Raw genomic sequence first — 24043 nt, 5'->3', positions numbered from 1 at the left:
CAGGTGAAACAGATCAGGGAGGATAGCCAACCTTCCAATGAATGGCAATGCATTTCTTAGCTGCTATAAATGCTAGGTTACACAGTTTCTTCTGATAAGTCTCCAGTATCAACATTTCCAAGCAAACAAAAACAGGGAGAAGGGAGAATCTGTAGACATACTGAGATAGAAGAACATACTCTTTGACAGAATTCAGCCAGCCATCACAAGACCACAACATATGCAAATATGTCCCCTTTTGTGTTTTACACCTCCAACAGAATAATTACATTTCTGTGTGCATGATATTCAGTTTCACTGGCATATAGTATGGATAGGCTTAAACTGCAGTCATTTATGTCAGATTCTATGAACACGACTGGGCATTCTAACATATCTTTATCCATTCATCATCATCAACAGTGTCTCCCAGGTCTTCCTATTTATTTATTTTATTTTATTTCACCTTTATTTAGCCAGGTAAGCTAGTTGAGAATAAGTTCTCATTTTCAACTGCGACCTGGCCAAGATAAAGCATAACAATTCGACACATACAACAACACAGAGTTGCACGTGGAATAAACTAAACATACAGTCAATAACACAGTAGAAAAAAAGAAAAGAAAAGTATATATACAGTGAGTGCAAATGAGGTGAGATAAGGAAGGGAGTTAAGGCAATAAATAGGCCATAGTGGTGAAGTAATTACAATATAGCAATTAAACACTGGAATGGTAGATGTGCAGAAGATGAATGTGCAAGTAGAGATACTGGAGTGCAAAGGAGCAAGATAAATAAATAAATGCAGTATGGGGATGAGGTAGATAGATGAGCTGTTTACAGATGGGCTATGTACAGGTGCAGTGATCTGTAAGCTGCTCTGACAGCTGGTGCTTAAAGCTAGTGAGGGAGATGTGAGTCTCCAGCTTCAGTGATTTTTGCAGTTGTTCCAGCCATTGGCAGCAGAGAACTGGAAGGAAAGGCGACCAGAGGAGGAATTGGCTTTGGGGGTGACCAGTGAGATATACCCGCTGGAGCGCGTGCTACGAGTGGGTGCTGCTATGGTGACCAGTGAGCTGAGATAAGGCGGGGCTTTACCTAACAGAAACTTGTAGATAACCTGTAGCCAGTGCGTTTGGTGACGAGTATGAAGCGAGGGCCAACCAACGAGAGCGTACAGGTTGCAGTGGTGGGTAGTGTATGGGGCTTTGGTGACAAAACTCACTATTGTTCGACATGTTTTGTGTCATCGGGAAAAGCCTTTATCAACCCTTGATACAGTTTGGAAATAAACTTTAGAGACTGCCTTAAAATAGTTTCAATCTTTTTGCTTGTCCAGTGTTTGCTGCACAGAGAATGTAAATAGTAGAAATAAAGTGTATCTGCAAAAATTCACCTCAGCTCCGTCAGACTAGTCATCCCTGGCTGCCTGACCCTGATGAGACCCCTTTCACCATCTGATCCTGCTCAGATGAGTCACGACAAATAATTCCATTGGTGTACATTTATACATTCTATTACCCATGAATAGAATAAATGGTTCAACAATTTAAATGACTATTATTCCCAGATCTCAGACTGTAGCCTACCGATCAACTCAAGATGGAACTTTGAAACTGGTCTTCCCTGGCTGTCTGACCCTGCTGGGACCCCTGTCACCATCTGATCCTGCTAAGACATGATTAGCATAGTGTTGTGTACTGACTGTGCACCATGACAGTGAAGCCTTGTGAAAATGGATGGGGCAGCAGGTAGCCTACTGGTTAGAGCGTTGGGCCAGTAACCAAGGTAAAAATCTGTCGTTCTGCCCCTGAACAAGGCAGTTAACCCACTGTTCCTAGGCCGTCATTGTAAATAAGAATGTGTTCTTAACTGACTTGCCTAGTTAAATAAAACAATTAAAAGCCTGTAAAGCTGTTTATACCATGGCAGTGTGAAAAGTATGGAATTAGCTAGGGAAACTGACAGATCAATAACATTACATTGTTATACTGACTAATAAAAACTCACATTGCACTGAAAAAAAAAGAATATTGGAGAAGACCCAGATGCAGACAGTGTCGAAGTAACAGAGTGTATTACTAGAACAGGGGGCAGACAAAACAACAGGTCAAGGGCAGGCCGAGGTCAGTAATCCAGATCAGAGTCCATAAGGTACAGAACGGCAGGCAGTCTTGGGGTCAGGGCAGGCAGAGGTCAATATTCCAGGGTGGTGTGACAAGGTACAGAACGGCAGGCAGAAATGGTCAAAACTGGGAAAAATAGAAAACAGGAACTAAAAAAAAGACAGGTGCAAGGGAAAAACTCTGGTAGGCTTGATGAACAAAATGAACTGGCAACAGACAAACAGACAACACAGGTGATAATGGGGATAATGGGGAAGATGGGCGACATCTGGAGGGGGTGTAGACAAGCACAAAGACGGATGAAACAGATCAGGGTGTGACAGGTCTTCAATCGTTTGGCCGCTGGTTTCATCGTACTGTTCAGATCGAGTGTAATTGAGGAAAAAACAATAGCTAAGTTAGTGAACTAGCTAGCTAGTTAACATTAGCCAACTTTTGTATGAGATGTGGAGGGGGCAGGTAGGTTGACCTCAGGTCTCCCAACTGGAAGCCTGAGGTAAGGGGAGTGGATGACTATCAAATAGCGCACCTCTTACTTTGTAAAGTACTAATGCAATTAGTTTTGCAATTTAGTTTGTGTGTTTTTTGTTTGAAGTGCAATAGTGTAATTAATCAGGTTCTCTTCTTTATAAGTGTTTTATTCTATTTGTGTGATATAGGATTTGTGCAATTGAGTTGTATTTGTGTGTTTTTGTTAGCAATAGGGTAATAGTGTAATAATTCCATTATCTTTTTTTTATTTGTATTTATATACTACAATTTGTTTCTATTTGTCTTTGTTACTTCTTTTTTATATTTATGAGTCGTATTTTTGTATATATTTATATAGTTTTAAATGTTATGATTATTTATTTGTGTTGTTCCAAATGTCGGAATAAAAATTACAGTTAGTGCAGAATGGTGCTTTTTTTGTTGGGGGCGGCTAAAGGGGGGTGGCGGGGTTCGCCCAGGGAGCCATACAAGCTAGAATCGCCACTGCAGGTCATTCACCTAAGTCAAAAGGGGATGAAATATTAGCTAATGTAACATGTCAGTTACACTACTAGCTCAGCACTGGGAATACACATTTTTGTTGTTGTCAAAAAGCAGTTACCTTGCCAGCTAGATCACTCAACTAAAGAGTAGCCAGTTTCTGCTCTGCTTGCATTTATAACTCGGAGAACAAAAGCACTTGCACTGAGACGCAGTGCTTTAGACCGCTACGCCACTCGGGAGGCCAAGAACAGAAGTTCTTCCACACCGATCTCGACAAGCCACTTCTGTATGGACCTCGCTTTGTGCATGGGGGCATTGTCATGCTGAACCAGGAAAGGGCCTTCCCCAAACTCTTGTCACAAAGTTGGTAGCACAGTATCGTCTAGAATGTAATTGTATGCTGTAGAGTTAAGAGGCCTAGCCCGAACCATGAAAAACAGCCCCAGACCATTATTCCTCCTCCACTATGCATTGGAGCAGGTAGCGTTCTCCTGGCATCCGCCAAACCCAGATTCATCCGTCGGACTGCAAGATGGTGAAGTGTGATTCATTAATCCAGAGAACATGTTTCCACCGCTCCAGAGTTCAATGGTGGCAATCTTTACACCATTCCAGATGATGCTTGGCATCGGTGATCTTAGGCTTGTGAGTGGCTGCTCGGCCATGGAAACCCATTTCATGAAGTTTCCGACAAACAGTTATTGTGCTGACGTTGCTTCCAGAAGCGCTACGCGCTTCAGCACTCGGCGGTCCCATTCTGTGAGCTCTTCAGTAAGGCAATTCTACTGCCAATGTTTGTCTGTGGAGATTGCATGGCAATTTTATACACCGGTCAGCAACAGGTGTGGCTGAAGTAGCCAAATCCACTAATTTGAAGGGGTGTCCACATTATTTTTGATATATTGTGTAGTTACTCTATCATTACTACCGGTAAGTATCTGTTTAACTTACTCTGAAATCTTTACATAGTGGCGCAGCCAAGCCGACAAGGTAGTGCAACGCTCCTCTTATTTGGGGAGAACCCTGCATAGTGACCATATCTTGGTTTTAAAAGGGAATTTCACCCTGAATCTCCCATGGAATATAGTCACTACTATATTAACTACATTACATTTTTGCAGTGATGTAAAAGTACTTAAGTAAAAATACTTGAAAGTGCTACTTAAATAGTTTTTTTTTAGGTATCTGTACTTTACTATTTATATTTTTGACAACTTTATACTTTTACTTTAATACATTTCTAATAAAAGTGATGTACTCCATACATTTTCCCTGAAACCCAAAAGTACTCCTTACATTTTGAAAATGGTCTAATTCACACACTTATCAAGAGAACATCCCTACTGCCTCTTATCTGGCAGACTCACTAAACACATGTTTAATTTGAAAATTCTCTGAGGGTGAGAGCGTTCCCCTGGCTATCCGTAAAACTATAAAATGGTGCCATTTCAAGGAATTTGAAATTATTTATACTTTTATTTTTGATACTTTAGTATATTTTGGCAATTACATTTAATTTTGATACTTAAGTATATTTAAAACCAAATACTTTTACACTTTTACTCAAGTAGGATTTTACTGGGTGACTCACTTTAACTTGAGTCATTTTCTATTAAGGTATCTTTACTTTTACTCAAGTATGAAAATTGGATACTTTTCCTACCACTGCGTTTGTCATAAACGTTATAAACATTATCCAAACCACAAGCTAGAACGAGCACCTTTTCATTTGACGTATTTTCATTGGAAAGTTTCGACTTCCTGTGTATTCGTCTGCTCATAGTGAGTCACAAAGTCAGGCATTCATGCAGCCACCGCCCCACTACGTAGGAGGGACGTCCCCACAAACTTGCCTGGTGGTGTTGTTTACCAACAAGCACTAATATCAGAACTTCTCAAGGCACATATTTTTTTATGGTCTGTTTTTCACTCACTTTTGTCATCAAGCGCGAAAATGTGTTATCTTTCATAGTTTCTACCTTCCAGATATTTACTGTGTCAGTTCATATATTTAGCAACGAATCAGCTGATAGGAACATCACTGAAAGACTTCCGAACAAGGACAACCATATACATACCCACAAAAACGTGGGTTTGTGTTGATTTGGCACTCGAGCATCAATACATTACCCACCCCCCAACACTGTCAACCAAGTCAAGACTAAACTAATTCACCTTGGTGGTGTGCAAACTGGTTTTATATTATTCTTAACGATTTTGCACACACCAGAAAAAAATGCAACAATATGTCTGTGAAACTAATATTCACAGTATTATGAATGAATTGTGGTTTATTTTTAGATGCACTATTGTAAAGTGACTGTTCCACTGGATGTCATAAGGTGAATGCACCAATTTGTAAGTCGCTCTGGATAAGAGCGTCTGCTAAATGACTTAAATGTAAATGTAAATTTGGTAGCATTTCGTAGTGTGACTAATTTTACTAATTGCATTAGTACTGTACAAAGTTAGAGGTGCACTATTTGATAGATTCTCCCGCTCCCCCTGACTCGGGCTTCCAGTGGGGAGACCTGAGGTCAACCTACCCCAGCCCCCCTCCCCATCTCATACTTCTGAATGGGAGACCATCCCAGGCAGTAGCCTGCCTAGCTCAAAAACTAGAATCAGGGCGCCCACTCCGACAAGGTTAATTGACCCACAGTCCCACATGGTGACATGATATCATTGACGTGACGTGCAAATGAGCGATAGAAAACAGATCACGCAAATGTCACCATTACAAAATTAATTGTGCGGTCGCCCTGTGCCCACGTCGCCTATTCCTAAATCCGCCACTGCCTACAAGAATAGTCTCAGTAAGCAAAAACTACGCTGAAAAGACGTCTAAAATATGTATTTTTCCAGACGTTGAAGTTCGATTTAGGTTCTGAATGAAAGGTGAAAATATGTATTTTCCGGACATTGAAATCAGTTAAATTTTCATTTCTCAATGAAAGTTGAAAATATGTCATTTATAGGCATCTATGTTTGGGCCAAATCAAGGCTGGTCCAGACTGGACCAAATCTGAAGCAAACATAGACATCTTTTTATTTATTTTTAAACCTTATACTTTTACTCAAGTATAATTTTACTGGGTTACTTTTATTTGAGCCATTTTCTATTAAGGTATCTTTACTTTTACTCGAGTATGATAGTTGGGTACTTTTTCCACCACTGGAAATTGGGTAACGGTGCATATGTATGCTCCCAATGCAATTATGCAGCAATTATGAAGTCCAGTATGTCTAATAGAGCGGTCTCCAAACTTTTCTGGAATGAGATACTGAAAATATGTTGTTTTTTTTTACATGTTGTGAGCTACATAACTAGCTTTCAAATAGGCACATTATTCTCTTCCCTGTAACTCTTCCCCAGGTAGTTAGTGTACAATAGAAAGTCGTGCACTATATTTTCTGGCAATATACCTGGTAGAATAATGGTTAAACCAGCTCAGAGGGTCCATGTCAATGCTTAAATCTGAATACCTTTTTCAGGGATGGGGGGATGAAAGATTTTTTTTATTTTTGTATAATTCAAATGACAAATAATATTTAAAAATAATATACTTACTCATGATATACACTACATTTGCCATGTAAACCTACTTTGTAGTTAACGTTTAATTGAGAAGGTTTCGGGGAAAGTATTTCTGTCATCCCTCAAGATGGTTATCACATCAATTGGCGACACACAGTGATAGACAAATTGAGACCCCTGATCTAATACATCCACAGTGGGATTTCGACTGTTTATATTTATTGTAAATATAAATCATAATTGTATTTTATTTATGTAACACCATTACAACCCTGTTTAGCATTTTTTAGTCCAAATATGGCATTATTCCACTCTTTGGATTAGTTTACATGGGGAACTTTTATTTTGAAGGCCAACCGCAAATTCAACAATTCTCACGAGCTTCAAGACTGCCGCCAACCAGGAAATTCGCAAAATAAACGTTCATTTGCTGTTGCGAAACAGGCAGACAGAGCTGTCAGTTGAAGAAGTCGTAGCTAGACTACTTGTACAATAAGGTAAGACTATGAGTTTTCCTAATACTATAACTGATCATTATTGGACATTGTTATAGAAGAAAGTGCGATGTACGCAAACACAGTAGCTAGCTAACGTTAATTAGCCATGCTAGCTACCTCGCAGTCTCCAGTACCAGCTAGCTAACTTAGTTGTGCCTGTATTTTATTGTGAACACAGTGTGATTACGACAAGTGGATATTGAGAAATTCATCCGTATAAGAGAGGATCAAACTTTACAGTACAGATTATCAAGCAAACCAACCAATTCAGGAGATTGTGTGCTGCTGCTCGTTACAGGAAACGAAGACGTCATGCAGCCCTCTAAAGACGTCTGTTGGTTCTTGACAATATGGATGGTCCACCTTGCCGTCATGGTTCTCACTGTTCAAGGTAGGGTCATCTACAAGCAGAACTCTATTTCAATGACTGCATGTTTTCATCCATTGGTTTGAAACTCTGGTTTGAAGCGTGTACCACAGTTTCTAAACCCAGGGGCGCAACACTCACGCTTTTCATATAGAACAGGGTTTGAGAATAGTTGGGGAATACCAACATTCATTTCTTATTGACCCCCATTGTAAAATCGTCAACTTGGTCGTCATCGATTATTTGTGTTGTACATAAATAGCACAACATACCGATAGGCTCCAGTGTTGTTCAGGAGGAGTACATGAAGCCAGGTCAAAAATCCCAACCGATGGTTTGGGAAATAGAGCCAATAAAAAGACCCGAGGTAAAGTTCGTTTTATATTCGGACATTCAGACATTCAACATACATTAGCCAAAAGCCATTTTAAAATGGTAAAAATCAATAACTAATTCATTGATTGTCACAAACATAAAAATAGACATGGTTTATTCCATAAATTACTTTTTACAACCTGTTTTGAATATGAATTCCAGTTTTGATTTGTTGTAAATGTAAATCTTTAAAATGATATTTAAAGCTGCATAAATCATTAACTAATTCACCGTTTGTCACAAACATCAAACTACGTATGATTTATTCTAGAAAGGTTTAGCATACTTTTACAACCTTTGTTTCGTGTAAACATTAAATTTTTTGATAGAGGGCATGTATTCCGTCTAGAGGGCATGTGGTCAAAGTTCTAACGAGTCTGTTATACCCTATGAGAAGGGGCCTGGCATAAAATGTGCATCTTAAATCAAATTCGATTACAGGAAAAAAAATCTACAGGATGAAGGGGTCATCAAAGAAGACCGGTTGGAGGACCAATCGGATCAACATGGACATTCCACAGTGGAGATAACGAAAACTAAGAGTGAACCATAACATGCACTACAGTTCAAAAGTTTAGGGTCACTTAGAAATGTCCTTTTTTGTGAAAGAAAAGCAAAAAAGAATGTCCCTTAAAATAACATCAAATTGATCAGAAATACAGTGTAGACATTGTTAATGTTGTAAATGACTATTGTAGCTGGATACAGCTGAGTTTTAATGGAATGTCTACATAGGCGTACAGAGGCCCGTTATCAGCAACCATCACTCCTGTGTTCCAATGGCATGTTGTTAGCTAACCCAAGTTGACCATTTTAAAAGGCTCATTGATCATGAGAAAACCCTTTGCAATTATGTTAGCACAGTTAAACTGTTCTGATTTTAAAGAAGCAATAAAACTGGCCTTCTTCAGACTAGTTGAGTATCTGGAGCGTCAGCTTTTGTGGGTTCGATTACAGGCTCAAAATGGCCAGAAACAAAGCACTTCTGAAACTCGTCAGTCTATTCTTGTTCTGGGAAATGAAGTCTATTCCATGCGAGAAATTGCCAAGAAACTGAAGATCTCGTACAACGCTGTGTACTACTCCCTTCACAGAACAGTGCAAACTGACCAAAAAAAATAATCTACTGGCCCAAATCAGCACTACATAATTCAGCAGGGAGGTGTGCAACTACCACACAATTATACCCATTATACTAGTGGGTATCCCTTTCAATTCACATTCCTTGCAGAAAGAACTATTTGCAAACCTTTTAAAACATCCAGAAAGACAGTGGTCTTAGAAAGGTATTTATACTTTTTGAAAGACATACTTTATGTGGATGAAAGAATTCTGCCAGCGTTTTAATGTCCTAGTTTTATATATTTTTTCTTTACCTCCAACTCTAAATATCCAAGTGAGCCCTTGGGGATCAGATTTACCATTATACCCATTGATCAAACGTATAACAGACAGACACTGCTCAAAAGGAGTTGTCTGTGATATCTAGACTCGCCACTTTACTAGGTTCACCACCCTATTCACAATAATAAATTGCTCCTACGTACACCAAGTCCCGTGGTCTTGGCTTGCTAGACACTAAAGCATGCAGAGAATTATTCAGGTATTATGTTACTGTTTGTTAGAACTGTAGAATGTGCAAAATGACAGCACAGTCCGATGGTCTTTTGTAACTCAGAACCTGTTCGCCGGGGTTGGAGTAGCCAGGAGGAAGGCATGGCCAGCCGTTGAGAAATGCTTATTGAAATGTTCGATTATCATGGATTTATCAGTGGTGGCCGTGTTACCTAGCCTCAGTGCAGTGGGCAGCTGGGAGGAGGTGCTCTTGTTCTCCATGGACTTTAGTGTCCCAAAACTTTTTGCAGTTAGAGCTACAGGATGTGAATTTCTGCTTGAAAAAGCTAGCCTTTGCTTTCCTCACTGACTGCGTGTATTGGTTCCTGACTTCCCTGAACAGTTGCATATCGCGGGGACTATAAGACTCTATTGGCGGACTGCCACAGAATGTGCATATTTTCACTTTTCTGTGAAATCACTGAATTAGTTATTGATATTTTTTTCTGTCTTTAAATGCAATATTTGAGATTTTATGTATTTATCAAAACTGGAATTTCTACTCTAAGCAAAGGTTGTAAAAGTACACTAGACATTTATAAAATAAATCATACCTAGTTTGATTATGTCAGTGAAAACGCTATTGATTTATACTGTTTAAATGGCATTTTATAGATGCCATAGTTATGTATTTCTATCAAGTCAACTGGAATTTCTACAAAAAAAAGGTAAACCTATGCTAGACATTTATAGAATAAGTCATATCTGGTTTGATTTTGTGACAAACGGTGAATTAGTTATTGATTTTCAAATGGCTTTTGGAGAAGATCTGTTGAATGTCCGAATGTGCAATTTATAAAACCAACTTTACCTCTGTGAAAAGAAGACTGGTGTCCTAGCTAGCTTCTTCTGCAGGGTTTATCAGTGGTTGGCATCCAACGTTATGTACTGGAGCACCCCCAATAGAAGTATAAAGAGGAGTTCCGTACAGAGATCCCCAATGCAGGAACTCCTCTAATTACGAGCCGCAATTACGCCCTTCTCGACCGGGTTAGAAATTTGGCAAGTCTGTGAAGTGAAAAATTCGAAAGGCAACCTAGATTCGAGCCAATGTCTTTATATAGCTGAGCCTGTCATTAACTACAACCGTGTGAAAGTGACACTGACACGTTAACATTTTTGTTAAGAACAACTTTATATGGAATAGCAGTGCCTTTTCATTTGACGGCCTGCACTGGTAGACCTGACGAGGCGTTTCTTCGCGTGAGCTATGCTAGCTAACTTTGCCATGACATTGCTTCAATTATTATTTTTTTTAACCTTTTATTTAACTAGGCAAGTTAATTAACAATTTACAATGACGGACGACGCTGGGCCAATTGTGCGCCGCCCTATGGAACTCCCAATCCCGGCCAGTTGTGATGCAGCCTGGATATCTTCATACTGTCTTTGCTTATACCGTCTATGGTTTGAATCATTGTCTCACGTCAGATTGCGTGACGGCCGTCTGCACTGATAGTGTACTGAAATTCTATCTAATAACACAAATTCGTTTTTGTTATAGTTAATGTTCTGATTAGTGTGCCGAATTCTGCAGCACAGATAACGGTTCTAGCTGCGACATCATCGCGTTGGCCAAACGTTACAAAGCAGTGAGACAGTGCCAGTTGTCAGTCGGATGCATGATGATTTCTAAGAACAGTCCCGTATCTTTAGTGGCATACAACTTCATCAACAAGCTGGCAAACTAGCTACCGTAATGGCCATTCAAACAAGCTAGCACAAGGTTGCTAACTGGGGCAAGAGGAGCTGATCAAGCATGTCTTTCTGTAGGAGCCAGCAAAGAAAGACATTCTGGTCTACTTAACGGGGTGGGTCTCCTATAGACACCAATGCAATAGTAACTGAGTCTGATCTACTTAGTTAATTTGCCTTTAATTGAACCAGAAAAAAAACAGTGGGGTGTCTTCCACTTCCGTCTCTGGTAACCAGTGTGTTACATCTGCGTGATTTTCAAAACTAAGAACTAGTGTTTGGAAAATGAGCAAAATCTCAATATAGGAGATGTGGCTTTCAAGACAGCTCAAAACTAACATTTTTGACTTGGAAACCCACTGTAGAAAAATGAGCTCCGAGCTTCCTACTTGGAATAATCGACCAATAGGAAGCTCTACGCAAAACACGTACGTAAATGTTAACCCTTCGAGTGTATGAGTTGTCTTGAAAGCACCATGAGTTCCACGTTTAGTTGGACACATGACTCCTGGCAACTACGTGTCGGGTTACAATGACCCCATCTGACATGACAATGTGGGTTTTGAAGGTGTTGTCTCCAGTATTTGTCCACCTTGGTCATTCAATTTTGTCTCCTTTGTTTTCAGGTCAAAACTGCTCCAAACCCGTACCGTTAGAAGGGTCAAGCATGGTTTTGACATCAACTCAAGAGACATTTGGAGATGGAACAAAAGCAAGTTTTGAGTGTTCAACTGGATATATCCGTGCAGGAGGGTCTCGATCAGTCATCTGTACTGCTGGCGTGTGGAGTACAGTGACACTGACATGCGAATGTAATTCCAATAATTGTATTTTTTATTGTGCTAAGAAGTTAGGCCATATTCCTGTAAATGTTTTTAGTTCTAAAAATAAATAGTCGCCCACTCTATATATGCTCCCAGTAATTTAGTGCCTTCTTCAGGGTAATATAAGGTAATGCTTGAACCAGGGCTTCGCTCAGTAAATGTTTACTTTCTGGAGCGTTCAATTAAACGGAAACTGCTGTATGGAACGACCTGTTGAAAAACGTGGAGGGGTTGGGGAGCCTTGTCATCGTGGCTCTGTCCTTTTTTTAAATACGTCACTCATTGCTTCAAGCCACACCTCGCCACACAGGAGCAAATGTACCTCTGTTCAAGAGCGATTTGGGGAAACGTGTCGTTCAGCACAAATCGTTCTGCAATGTAGCAACCGTTCAAGCGAACTGAGCGCACCTCAGACTATATAGACAAACAGTTTGTGCAACCAATGACAATAGTGAGGTGTGTCATAATCTAAAAATCCCTGTTAGTGGTGTCATCTCATGCAAGACACATGGAGGAATCTATCACCTCACCTGTCCATGTGGGAAAACCCATGTAGGGGGGGGGTTAAAACAACGCATAGCTGGACACCGCAGCTCAATCAGGTGCAAGAACACTGACTACCCAGTAGCAGCTCACTTTGTTTGAGCTAACCATCCTATTTCTTCCCTCAAATACAAGAGGTATCGAGCATGTTCCCCTACCAAGGAGAGGAGGTAACATTGAGACCCTACTACTACAGAGGGAGGCCTACTGGATCTCCTATACAAAAAATACCAGTGGTCTGAATGTTGACTTGGACCTCGGGCCCTTTTTAATAAACAAGTCCCCCCCCTTTTTATGACCAGGTCTGCTAAATGAATGTATTCTTTCCACAGCTTATCAGCGTGCACCCAAGATGTTCCCTGGTAGAGATGCTTATTATGCATTGCGCTTGAAATTAATTGGAAACAATTAAATCTATATATGAAATAGTAAAATGCATTTTCATGTTAAAACTATGTACAATATCTAACCATGTTGTAATATGATGAAAACAATAGCCTAATATATTTAACATGCTGTAAACTATTGTCTTTTAAAAGTAATTTTTTCATCCTCAGCACCCTAATTACTATGACATACCCCTCACTAGTCATTGGTTGCATTAATTGCACTGGTTGTTTATATAACCTGTTCAAGCATTCATGATATTACCCTGAAGAAGGCACAGTGATCTAGAAATGTTGGTTTACCCAATAAATTGCTGGGAGCTTGTGTATACAGTTTGCAACTCTTTTATTTATTTTTATAGCCTATAGTTTACTCGTCGTTAGTCTGCACCTCCTAACTCTTTTGGGTATGCACCAGCTCATGCTTTTCACTAAACAGTTTTTACCCACCCACTCACAACTTGATATATTCATTGCCCATTCATAAAACTCACTGAAAAAGTAGGCTAACCTGGAATCTGGACCTGTTTTCTTTCAACATTCCACTCTTTGCCACTCCATGTCATGTTTGGCATATGACACAGAGTGGCAAGGAGTGGAATGTTGGCACAAAACAGGTCAGGCTAGCCTACATTTCCTCCGTACATGACTCTTTTTCTTTATGGTTGTTTCAGTAAGGCCGTGTGGCTCACCAGGAGAAGTGATGAACGGCCGATATAATCTCTCAGGGGTTCTGTTTGGCGCCAGGGCTGTTGCTTTCTGTGACACTGGGTCAGTGCAAGGCTATTTGCCTCATATCTCTGTCTCTTTCTCTATGTCTCTCATAGGGCTGAACCATAGAGAGAGCACTCATCTTTGTATCTGTGCCATTATAGCATCTGTGACCACTACTTTTTAAAGTTGTCCATTTGTATTATTCTTCACTGGGCTCCCAACTCAGGAATCCCCACCCAGTTGGCTATTTTAAAATGCTTTAAGCCCTTATTGGCCATGATGAGTCTATCTTCATGGGCTGAACTGAGTGGTTTAACATGTCAACTGTCCATTTGTAGGCCTAATTTTATGATTTCCAGATCGGCCTTAATCAAATTTCACCTCCCTAAAAGCTGAAGGAAATGTTTCATGTTTAGCCTATGATCTTCCTTTGCTATCTTGCTTAAGGTCAGAGCCGTCTCTGTTGTAATCCTTGCTATCCTTAAAGCAGTACTCCAAATACTGTCTAATATTTCTCTTTTTCAGCTATATGCTTGTGGGCAGCGGTGTAAGGAACTGTTTGGTCGATGGCTGGGATGGCAGAGTTCCTGTATGTCAAGGTTAGTCAAGTGAAAATAACTATCTTAAACAGTTCTATGCCTGTGCCAAGATCAAAACTGTTCATAACTGCTGTTGTGTTCTACTCTGCAGTGGTGAAGTGTGGAAAGCCCCCCACCATTGTCAACGGTGGACTTGTTATCCCACCCGATGAAGAGTACCACTATAGAAGTGTTGTGGAATATAGCTGTGAGAAGGAATTCACTCTGGTTGGAACTAAATCCATAGTCTGTGAAAAGGACGGAGTATTCCAGCCAGCTCCACCGGAGTGTAAAAGTACGTTGAAAGCTTGCCTTTTTCCCCCCTTCTGTTTTAAACAATCATAATTATGGTTGTTGACAAGACAGAACTGTTCGTATGAACTGTTCACACTGATAAGATATTTTAATCAGATTACATATACTTTTGAAAACTAGATTACTTCTTGCATTATTTGACTTCAGAAAGTATTCAACTAGAGGTCGACCGATTAATCGGAATGCCCGGTTAAATAGGGCCGATTTCAAGTTTTCATAACAATCGGTAATTTTGGACGCCGATTAAAATAAAAAAAATAAATCTTTTAATCTTTTATTTATTTATTTTTTACACCTTTTATTTAATCTTTATTTAACTAGGCAAGTCGGTTAATAACACATTCTTATTTTCAATGACGGCCTAGGAACGGTGGTAACTGCCTTGTTCAGGGGCAGAACGACAGATTTTTACCTTGTCAGCTCAGTGATTCAATCTTGCAACGTTACGGTTAACTAGTCCAACGCTCTAACCACCTTCCTCACGAGGAGCCGGCCTGTTACGCGAATGCAGTAAGAAGCCAAGGTAATCACTAGTTATAACTAAACATGGTTGGCGATATTACTAGTTTATCTAGCGTGTCCTGTTGCATATAATCGATGCTGTGCGCATTCGCGAAAAAGGACTGTTGTTGCTCTAACGTGTACCTAACCATAAACACCAATGCTTTTCTTCAAATCAATACACAGTAGTATATATTTTTAAACCTGCATAATTAGCTAAAAGAAATCCAGGTTAGCAGGCAATATTAACCAGGTGAAATTGTGTCACTTCTCTTATGTTCATTGCACACAGAGTCAGGGTGTGTGCAACAGTTTGGGCCGCCTGGCTCATTGCGAACTAATTTGCCAGAATTTTACGTAATTATGACAACATTGAAGGTTGTGCAATGTAACAGGAATATTTAGACTGATGGATGCCACCCGTTAGATAAAATACGGATAAAAGTCTTGTTTTCGAGATGATAGTTTCCGGATTCGACCATATTAAGGACCAAAGGCTCGCATTTCTGTGTGATATTATGGTATAATTAGTCAATGATTTGATAGAGCAGTCTGACTGAGCGACGGTAGGCACCAGCAGACTCCTAAGCATTCATTCAAACAGCACTTTCGTGAGTTTTGCCAGCAGCTCTGCTGTTTATTACTTCAAGCCTATCAACTCCCGAGATTAGGCTGGTGTAACGTTGTGAAATGGCTAGCTAGTTAGCGGGGTGCGCGCTAATAGCGTTTCAAACGTCACTCGCTCTGAGACTTTGAGTAGTTGTTCCCCTTGCTCTGCATGGGTAACGCTGCTTTGAGGGTGTCTGTCGTTGTGTTCCTGGTTCGAGCCCAGGCAGGAGCGAGGAGAGGGACGGAAGCTTTACTGTTACACTGGCAGTACTAAAGTGCCTATAAGAACATCCAATAGTCAAAGGTATATGAAATACAAATGGTATAGAGAGAAATAGTCCTATAATTCCTATAATAACTACAACCTAAAACTTCTTACCTGGGAATATTGAAGACTCATGTTAAAAGGAACCAACAGCTTTCACATGTTCTCATGTTCTGAGCAGGGAACTTAAACATTAGCTTTCTTACATTGCACATATTGCACTTTTACTTTGTTCTCCAACACTTTGTTTTTTTTCCATTATTTAAACCAAATTGAACATGTTTCATTATTTATTTGAGGCTAAATTGATTTTATTGATGTATTATATAAGTGTTCATTCAGTATTGTTGTAATTGTCATTATTAAAAATACATTTTAAAAATTGGCCGACTGATCGGTATCGGCTTTTTTTGTCCTCCAATAATCGGCATCGTGTTGAAAAACCATAATTGGTCGACCTCTAGATTCAACACCTTTCTGTTTTCTCAATAACATTCAATTCAGCTTTGAAAAACAGCGCAAGTTTTAAGTTTGTTCCACCAGAGCGAGTCTGACCATAAGTCAGAGACCACTATGATGACACCCCAAATGCGTTTGATGGATCCTTTGTCTACTTCTGCCTTTTAAGGGAAAAGTAATCAGATTACATTACTGCGTTTGAGTACGCCAAAGGTTATGTAACTGATTACAATTTTGGACAGGTAACGGATTATATTTAGAAATGAACCTACCCAATCCTGTCCACTACACAATCATGAGCAAGGTCACGGTCCAGATGATAAAATAAGTGTATAAATATCACAGTATCTAGCCTGATAATACAGATGTACATGAGACAGCCTAAGGAGCGGTCTGAACAGTGCACCCCCTAATGCAGGGCTGCCCAACCCTCTTCCTGGAGCTCTACAGTCCTGTGGGTTTTCAGTCCAACCCTAATTTAACAGACCTGATTCTACTTATTATCTTCGCAACAAGATCTTAACTAGCTGAATCAGATCTGCTAAATTAGGGTTGGACTGAAGACTTACAGGACAGTAGATCTCCAGGAAGAGGTATGTGCAGCCCTGCCCTAATGTGTACTATACACTTAAAACCATGATGCAACATTGAGCTCAGGGGAAATTAGTTACAAAAATATAGCCTATTTATTGAAAAGATTAGTTGCATAATATACATAAATAGGTGGTTATAACAACATTGTGTTTTATATTGCTTCAAGTAGCCTAAAACCAAAAAATAAGAGACTTGGGCCACCTTCACAACCATAGAGAATAAACATCTCTTTGTTTACATCTGCAGTGGTTTCATGTCCTGCTCCTGTTGTTGAGAATGGCGTTAGGATTCAAGGTCGTCTGCCCCCCTACCAGCACAAGTCTTTTGTGACGTATAAGTGCAACGATGGATATAAGATGATGGGAGAGGCCAGTCTGACATGTGAAATAGAAGGCTGGTCAGCTTCTATTCCCACATGCAAAGGTAAGACTTGTTTCAGTGCGTTACTTAACATACTTTATCCTGTATTTTGGATCAGATATTTTGTGCGTCATTTGGTATTTAGTGCCAGATGACCAATGTGTCAGCAAACTGACTTTCTGAATTGAATTGATCTCATATAAACATATAGAGAATATTTTGATAAGACAATATGGTATGTGGAGGGATAACAACAGTACATTGATGTGACAGACTGGACAAGAATAGTTATTGGCCTAATTGCATTGCATGCCTTTATAGCCCTTCCGACGACAACAAAGCCCCTACTACTACTACTACTACTACTACTACTACTACTACTACTACTACTACTACCACAACAGCTACTACCACTGCTTCAAAGAAAACCACAAACGAAGGTACAGTCTTTTTTGATACTGCTTGGCACAATCCTAATCTAATTTTCCAGTGAGCTACAAAAGTATTGGGATAGTGAACATTTTTGTTGTTTTCGATTTGACGTGATACAGTGTCATAGAAATGAATGGTAAATAATGTATTGTGTCATTTTGGAGTCACATTTATTGTAAATAAGAATATTTTTTTGTTTTACCCCCAATTTCGTGGTATCAGATGGTTTTACGCGCTTCAGCACTCTGAGGTCCCGTTCTGTGAGCTTGTGTGGCCTACCACTTTGTGTGTTGTTGCTCCTAGACGTTCCCACTTCACAATAACAGCACTTACAGTTGAATGGGGCAGCTCTATCAGGGCAGAGATTTGACAAACTGCTTTGTTGGAAAGGTGGCATCCTATGACTGTGCCACGTTGAAGGTCACTGAGCTCTTCAGTTAGGCCATTCTACTGTGTGTGTGTGTGTGTGTGTGTGTGTGTGTGTGTGTGTGTGTGTGTGTGTGTGTGTGTGTGTGTGTGTGGACCAGAAGTCCCCACAAGAATAGTAAACTAAAAATGTTTTGACCAACTGAGGACAGTTGGTTCCCAAAAGGTCAAATGCTATTTGTAGGGGGTTTAGGATTAGGAGATAGGGTTAAGGGTACAGGTTGGGGAAAATAGGATTTTCAATGGGACTGAATTGTATATCCCCATAATGTTAGCTGTGCAAGACTGTGTGTGTGCGTGCTCGCCAGGACCAGACATGAGTGCTGCAGCTCTGTGGTAAAACATGATTATTTACTAGCATAACAACTGCCACTGTTAATGCAGTAAAGGTTGGATGATATTTTGGACAATTTTTTTGTTGTTGCTTGTTACAACACTAAAATCAGCTTTCAAACAAGTTCTACTCAATGGCCGAGTCTACCAGCATCAATGGAGCATTCACGACCCATCCCCAGTCCATGTAGTGGGCGGGGATACCTGGCCGTACTTCTGAGTATGAACCTCAACTGTCGCAACATGAATGGAAATGGGTGTAGGTGAAAGCTGGTGGCGTTGATATTTGGCAGTCTCTGCCACATACACAGGCTTGCAGTGCATAGCCTCCAGATTGCGAGCCTGAACTAGGGCAAAGCAGCTGTTTCAGCTGTCGTGGGAAGCCCAGCAGTTTGGAGAAGGTGCTTTTCCTGTACCCTTGAGTGCCATGCATACAGGGACCTTTTGAAGTGTTTGGATGCTTTTTTTTTTGTACATTTGATTGTTGGATTCAAATAAAGTATTTATTGTGTGTGTGAGTGTGTGTGTGTGTGTGTGCGCGCGCAAACCTTAATATCTCTTCTTTGTGTTATAGATCGCGTACCTGGTCCCCCTGATGCTAAAAGTAAGCGGTCACCCAGCTTTTACCTATTGATGTTAGAACAGTTAGCTCTCATCCGTACATGTTGTACAGTGTATGATGTTACAACAGTTAGCTCTCATCCGTACATGTTGTACAGTGTATGATGTTACAACAGTTAGCTCTCATCCGTACATGTTGTACAGTGTATGATGTTAGCTCTCATCCGTACATGTTGTACAGTGTATGATGTTAGCTCTCATCCGTACATGTTGTACAGTGTATGATGTTAGCTCTCATCCGTACATGTTGTACAGTGTATGATGTTAGCTCTCATCCGTACATGTTGTACAGTGTATGATGTTAGCTCTCATCCGTATATGTTGTACAGTGTATGATGTTACAACAGTTTGCTCTCATCCGTACATGTTGTACAGTGTATGATCTCTTTGATGGTTCAAGCAGTGTTTAGGCTATTTAGTGATGATTCATCTTCACTGCAAATTCATGATGGCATCTTCCTTCCCTCGTTTGTTTGTTTCTCTTACAGACCACACATGGAAAATATTAGGGAGTGTCCTAGGCGTACTTGGTAAGTTGCAGTGGATTATGACAGTAACAGTACAATATGGTGACCTGTTAAATCAAGTCATACCATCTTCTCCAAAACAAGTTCCAAGAATTATACTATATTCCATGTTATAAAGACGAACGGGATAAGCAGTATTTGTTTGGTTTTATGTTGAACATTTTCAAATCTAGTCATCATGCAACAATGTTGACCCAATCATTTATTTTCCAGCATATGCTCACCAATGTATTTTTATTACCGAGGTAGTATTCTGTTCAAGCCTTTTCTTGCAGGACAGACATGAAGTTATTTGTAATACTTTCCTATTGTTACTGGTATACAAACCTATAACAATACCGCTTTCTGTTGACATCCCATTATTTATTAATGTTCACAGTAAGGAGAAGGAATATTGTGGTTTTAAACTCTATACAAGTAAAAATGAACTACTTCATATGTTAAACAAAATAATACCTTATAAACGTCTCCTTTTTCTTTCTAGTCGTTGGTTGTATTATAGTATTTATAATCTACAAATATAAAGCACGGTAAGAAATTCTTATTTCATTAACTAACATCCAATTGAGGCTTGTTTCCTGTCATGGCTCCTCCCTCTTTTCTTTGCGCTCACTAAAACAACTGTTGTACAGTTTCATGTGTTCTTTTGAGTTCTTACTGCTGTCATAGCCACCTATGCTGCTTCAGCTAAATGCTGCATGCTTTATATTTGCAAAGCTTTCTGGTGTTTAACATCAATATACACACACCAGCCACAGTAGTGGAGCTGCAAAGTAAACGCAATGGCCATTTTGTCCCAGCAATCTGCTAGTGTTCTTAAACATTGAGCTAGTTGGTGTGTCTGTTGTTGAAGAGGTCCAGAGGGGTTGTCACACACATGGCAGGCAAGGGTGGCAGATTGATGAGACCAATGGGTTTGGCCTAGTCTGGTATCCGTAACATTCCACTCACCACTCCGTGCCATATAGCAAACCGTTTGGCATATGACATGTGGCAAGGACTGGCTTGTTTGCACAAAGCATGTCTGAGTTCCACGCTAGGTTTGGCCTCCTGGTCACACAGAAATACAGACATGGTGACCAGTGCTCGACTTCTGTGTTTACAGCTCTCGAGTTGGAAATGTGGCCACTAGTAACTCTGAAGACAGAGAGTTGTAGCACCCTTGGCCACGGTAAGAAGATGGACTTCTGAGCTCACCGTTTTTATTTAATTTTATATAATAAGACGTCGGCGTTCCAATTCATCCCAAAGGTGTTCGATGGGGTTGAAGTCAGGGCTCTGTGCAGGCCAGTCAAGTTCTTCCACACCGATCTCAACAAGCCATTTTTGTATGGACCTCGCTTTGTATTAAAATAAGATGGAATAAAAAAAAATATGGGTGATGTGATTGAGTATGGTTTAGCAGTGAAATGCTAAATGTTTTTATTTTGATGGGTGAGCATCGCTGAGCTCTTCAGTAAGGACATTGTACTACCAATGTTTGTCTATGGAGATTGCATGACTGCGATTTTATACACCTGTCCGCAACGGGTGTGGCTGAAATAGCCAAATCCTCTAATTTGAAGGGGTGTCCACATACTTTTCAATATATATTGTATGTGTCAAAGTCCAACAGATTTATCCCGTTTATGTTCCACAGGTCCACCCATCCACACAGAGAATGTGTGGAAATAAATGTGAAATGTATTTTCTGGGGTTGTCTTAACTGTATTTTTTTTGTTTTCTTTTTCAGTACCAAGTCTTCTGATTTGCTTTAGTCTCCTCTTGTATCCTTGAGAAGGGAGTCACAGTGAACATGCTGCTGTGATTTAATGCACTCCCCTCCTGCTTATGAATGCACCAGCCCCTCCCAAACACCGGGTTCATATCCTTTCAAAGGAAGTTCTATTACGTGATTGTTTAGAAACCTCATGATGAAGAATGAATTGGTTCACTCTCATTTGGAAGCTTGTGCTTAATGAGTGGCCAAACCTGATTATTCAAAAACTATTTGTTTCCAGTGTACTTCACAAATATCTCTATCTAAGCCTGCTTTATCTCATTGCCAACATTCTTAGTTACAATTCTCCCCTTTAGGGCAACCCTGCATCACAAAGCCAGTTTTACACCCTTTGAAATAAAGAATTTGAAGGAAATCATATTTATTAAAATGTCCAAGATTCCCCTGTGTATTTAATAATAATAATAATAATAATTATTTATTTGGATAGTGAAGCTAAAACTTGGCTCTGTACTGAAAAACAGCTTGTAGCCTACGGCTATCAGACTCCTGATCAGCCAACAACCATCTCCTGTAGTTAGAGTAGTAAGTAGTACTCCTGGAGTAAGTAAGAGACAAAGAAAACACCCACAAGCTCATACACGTAGTCGCCATACTCACATATATACACATACATACCAGTGGAGCCTCCTCAGAGGAGGAAGGGGAGGACCATCCTTAGTGAATGGATTATTTTTCAAATAGAGACATTAGAGGTCATCCTCTTTAGATAAAACTATACTAAATATATTCACACACTGTTTTGCACTGAAGGTCTACAGAAGCCCCAACAACACAATGGTGTAGACTGAGGACAACTGCTTTCTGTCCTCTGGGTACATTGACTTCCATTTATGATATGACGGTTTGCCTGGTTGTGATTGATGTCCACACGTGAAGGGAAAAGGTGAGAGGAGGAGCGTAGATGCGAGATGATGATAATAATCAAAGGGTTCGTGCTGTTTGTATGTGGCGGCTATGAAAATCAACTGTTTGCGTGTGATCAGGTCTATTCATTCCGACAATTCTGTTTAAAAAAAATTCTACGACGGAAGCAAACTGAACAAAGTGGGAATAAACATACCTGAATTTGTTCAATATAAACTATTTTGCAACTGTTGGACTAATGATCACATCCTAGATCAGCTAGATGCAGGCAAGAGTGTGCAAAGCGGTGTTGAATGTGTGAACCCTGTGTGTCCATATACTGTATTCTTCACATTGCTCATTCTAATAGATCTACTGTGCGTTGCATTTTTGCTACACTGTTTTGCACACTGCCTGTATTTATCAACTGAATTCTTGACATAGTTCACTGTAATAAATCTACTGCTGTACATATCATTCTTAGTGTGTGTATATATATATTGGTTTATATACACAGATTGAATTTGGATTACTGATTCGTGTTATTTGGGTTGTTAACTGGATGTCATTTGTGATTTCTTGTTTCAAATTTGTTCTTATTTGTGTACTTGCTTGACATTTTTTTACAAGCATTTCGATGTACCTGCGATAACATCTGCTAAACTGTGTATGCGACCAATAAACTTGGATTTGATCTATCTAGTCCCCCCATTTCAAGGTGTCATAAGTATTTGGACAAATTCATTTGTGTGTTAAAGATATGCTCCGGAACTTTGGCGACTACTAAGTATTTTTTTAAAACTTCCTGCTTTGGACTGGATGTGTCGATGTGTAGTTCATACATGCATAATCTATGAGCAGAATTACTGTTTTACCTCAATTATCCAAGAAATCCCTAGTTTTGAAAGCAACAGTTTTTCTGGAAGATGTGCATTTTCCTCCACGTGAGCCAGCCCCTTACCAATTCAAGTTCAACCAATGAGCTTCAGCCACTCGCCATATCAGTGACAGCTAGCAAGATGAACATGATGCACCCACAGCAGAGCAGGAGAGAGCAATGATGTGGTGTACAAACGTGTCATTTTCAGGGAAATGTTTTTGCTTGTGAGTGCTACTTCAGATCTTCCCCACAATGCAGAGAGAAAAATAATAACACCATGAATAAACACAACAATAAAAGAGGAAAGGGGGGAACCTAGTCGGCTGTACAACTGAAATGTGTCTTCCGCATTTAATCCAAACCCTGATTACTTGATGTAGGGGGAAAAGTATTCCGGAAAATGTTCAGACCCCTTGACTTTCTTCACATTTTGTTACGTTACAACCCGATTCTAAAATGGATTCAATCGTTTCCCCCCCTACATCAATCTACACACAATACTCCATAATGACAAAGCAAAAACTATCACATTTACGTAAGTATTCAGACACTTTATTCAGTACATTGTTGAAGCGCCTTTGGCAGCGATTACAGCCTAGAGTCTTCTTGGGTAGGACGCTACAAGCATGGCACACCTGTATTTGTGGAGTTTCTCCAATTCTTCTCTGCAGATCCTCTCAAGCTCTGTCAAGTTGGATGGGGAGCGTCGCTGCGCAGCTATTTTCAGGTCTCTCCAGAGATGTTCGATCGGGACTTGACTTGTGTATCGGAGGACATCCTGACATGACCCTCCAGCATGACAATGCCCCCAGTCATACCGCTCGTTCTGTGTCTGATTACCTGCAAGACAGGAATGTCAGTGTCCTGCCATGGCCAGCGAAGAC

General features: G+C 40.0%; 1 protein-coding gene across 1 annotated transcript; it reads left to right on the top strand.

Annotated features, from left to right (window-relative positions):
* Positions 1 to 6956: 6956 nt before the first annotated feature.
* LOC118359975 (C4b-binding protein alpha chain-like) lies at positions 6957 to 22990 on the top strand. The gene is made up of 11 exons (XM_035738940.2): positions 6957 to 7115; positions 7414 to 7506; positions 11793 to 11978; positions 13594 to 13690; positions 14159 to 14232; positions 14324 to 14506; positions 17201 to 17377; positions 19080 to 19109; positions 19615 to 19656; positions 20138 to 20183; positions 21386 to 22990. Exons 2-11 carry the CDS (start codon positions 7428 to 7430, stop codon positions 21408 to 21410), a joined length of 939 nt encoding a protein of 312 aa, XP_035594833.1. The 5' UTR covers positions 6957 to 7115; positions 7414 to 7427; the 3' UTR covers positions 21411 to 22990.
* Positions 22991 to 24043: the final 1053 nt, after the last annotated feature.

This window comes from Oncorhynchus keta, chromosome 27, assembly GCF_023373465.1.
Source record: "Oncorhynchus keta strain PuntledgeMale-10-30-2019 chromosome 27, Oket_V2, whole genome shotgun sequence".
NCBI classification, from domain to species: Eukaryota; Metazoa; Chordata; class Actinopteri; order Salmoniformes; family Salmonidae; genus Oncorhynchus; species Oncorhynchus keta.
Note: the sequence above shows the minus strand (reverse complement) of the source record. Positions and strands in the feature narration are given on the sequence as shown.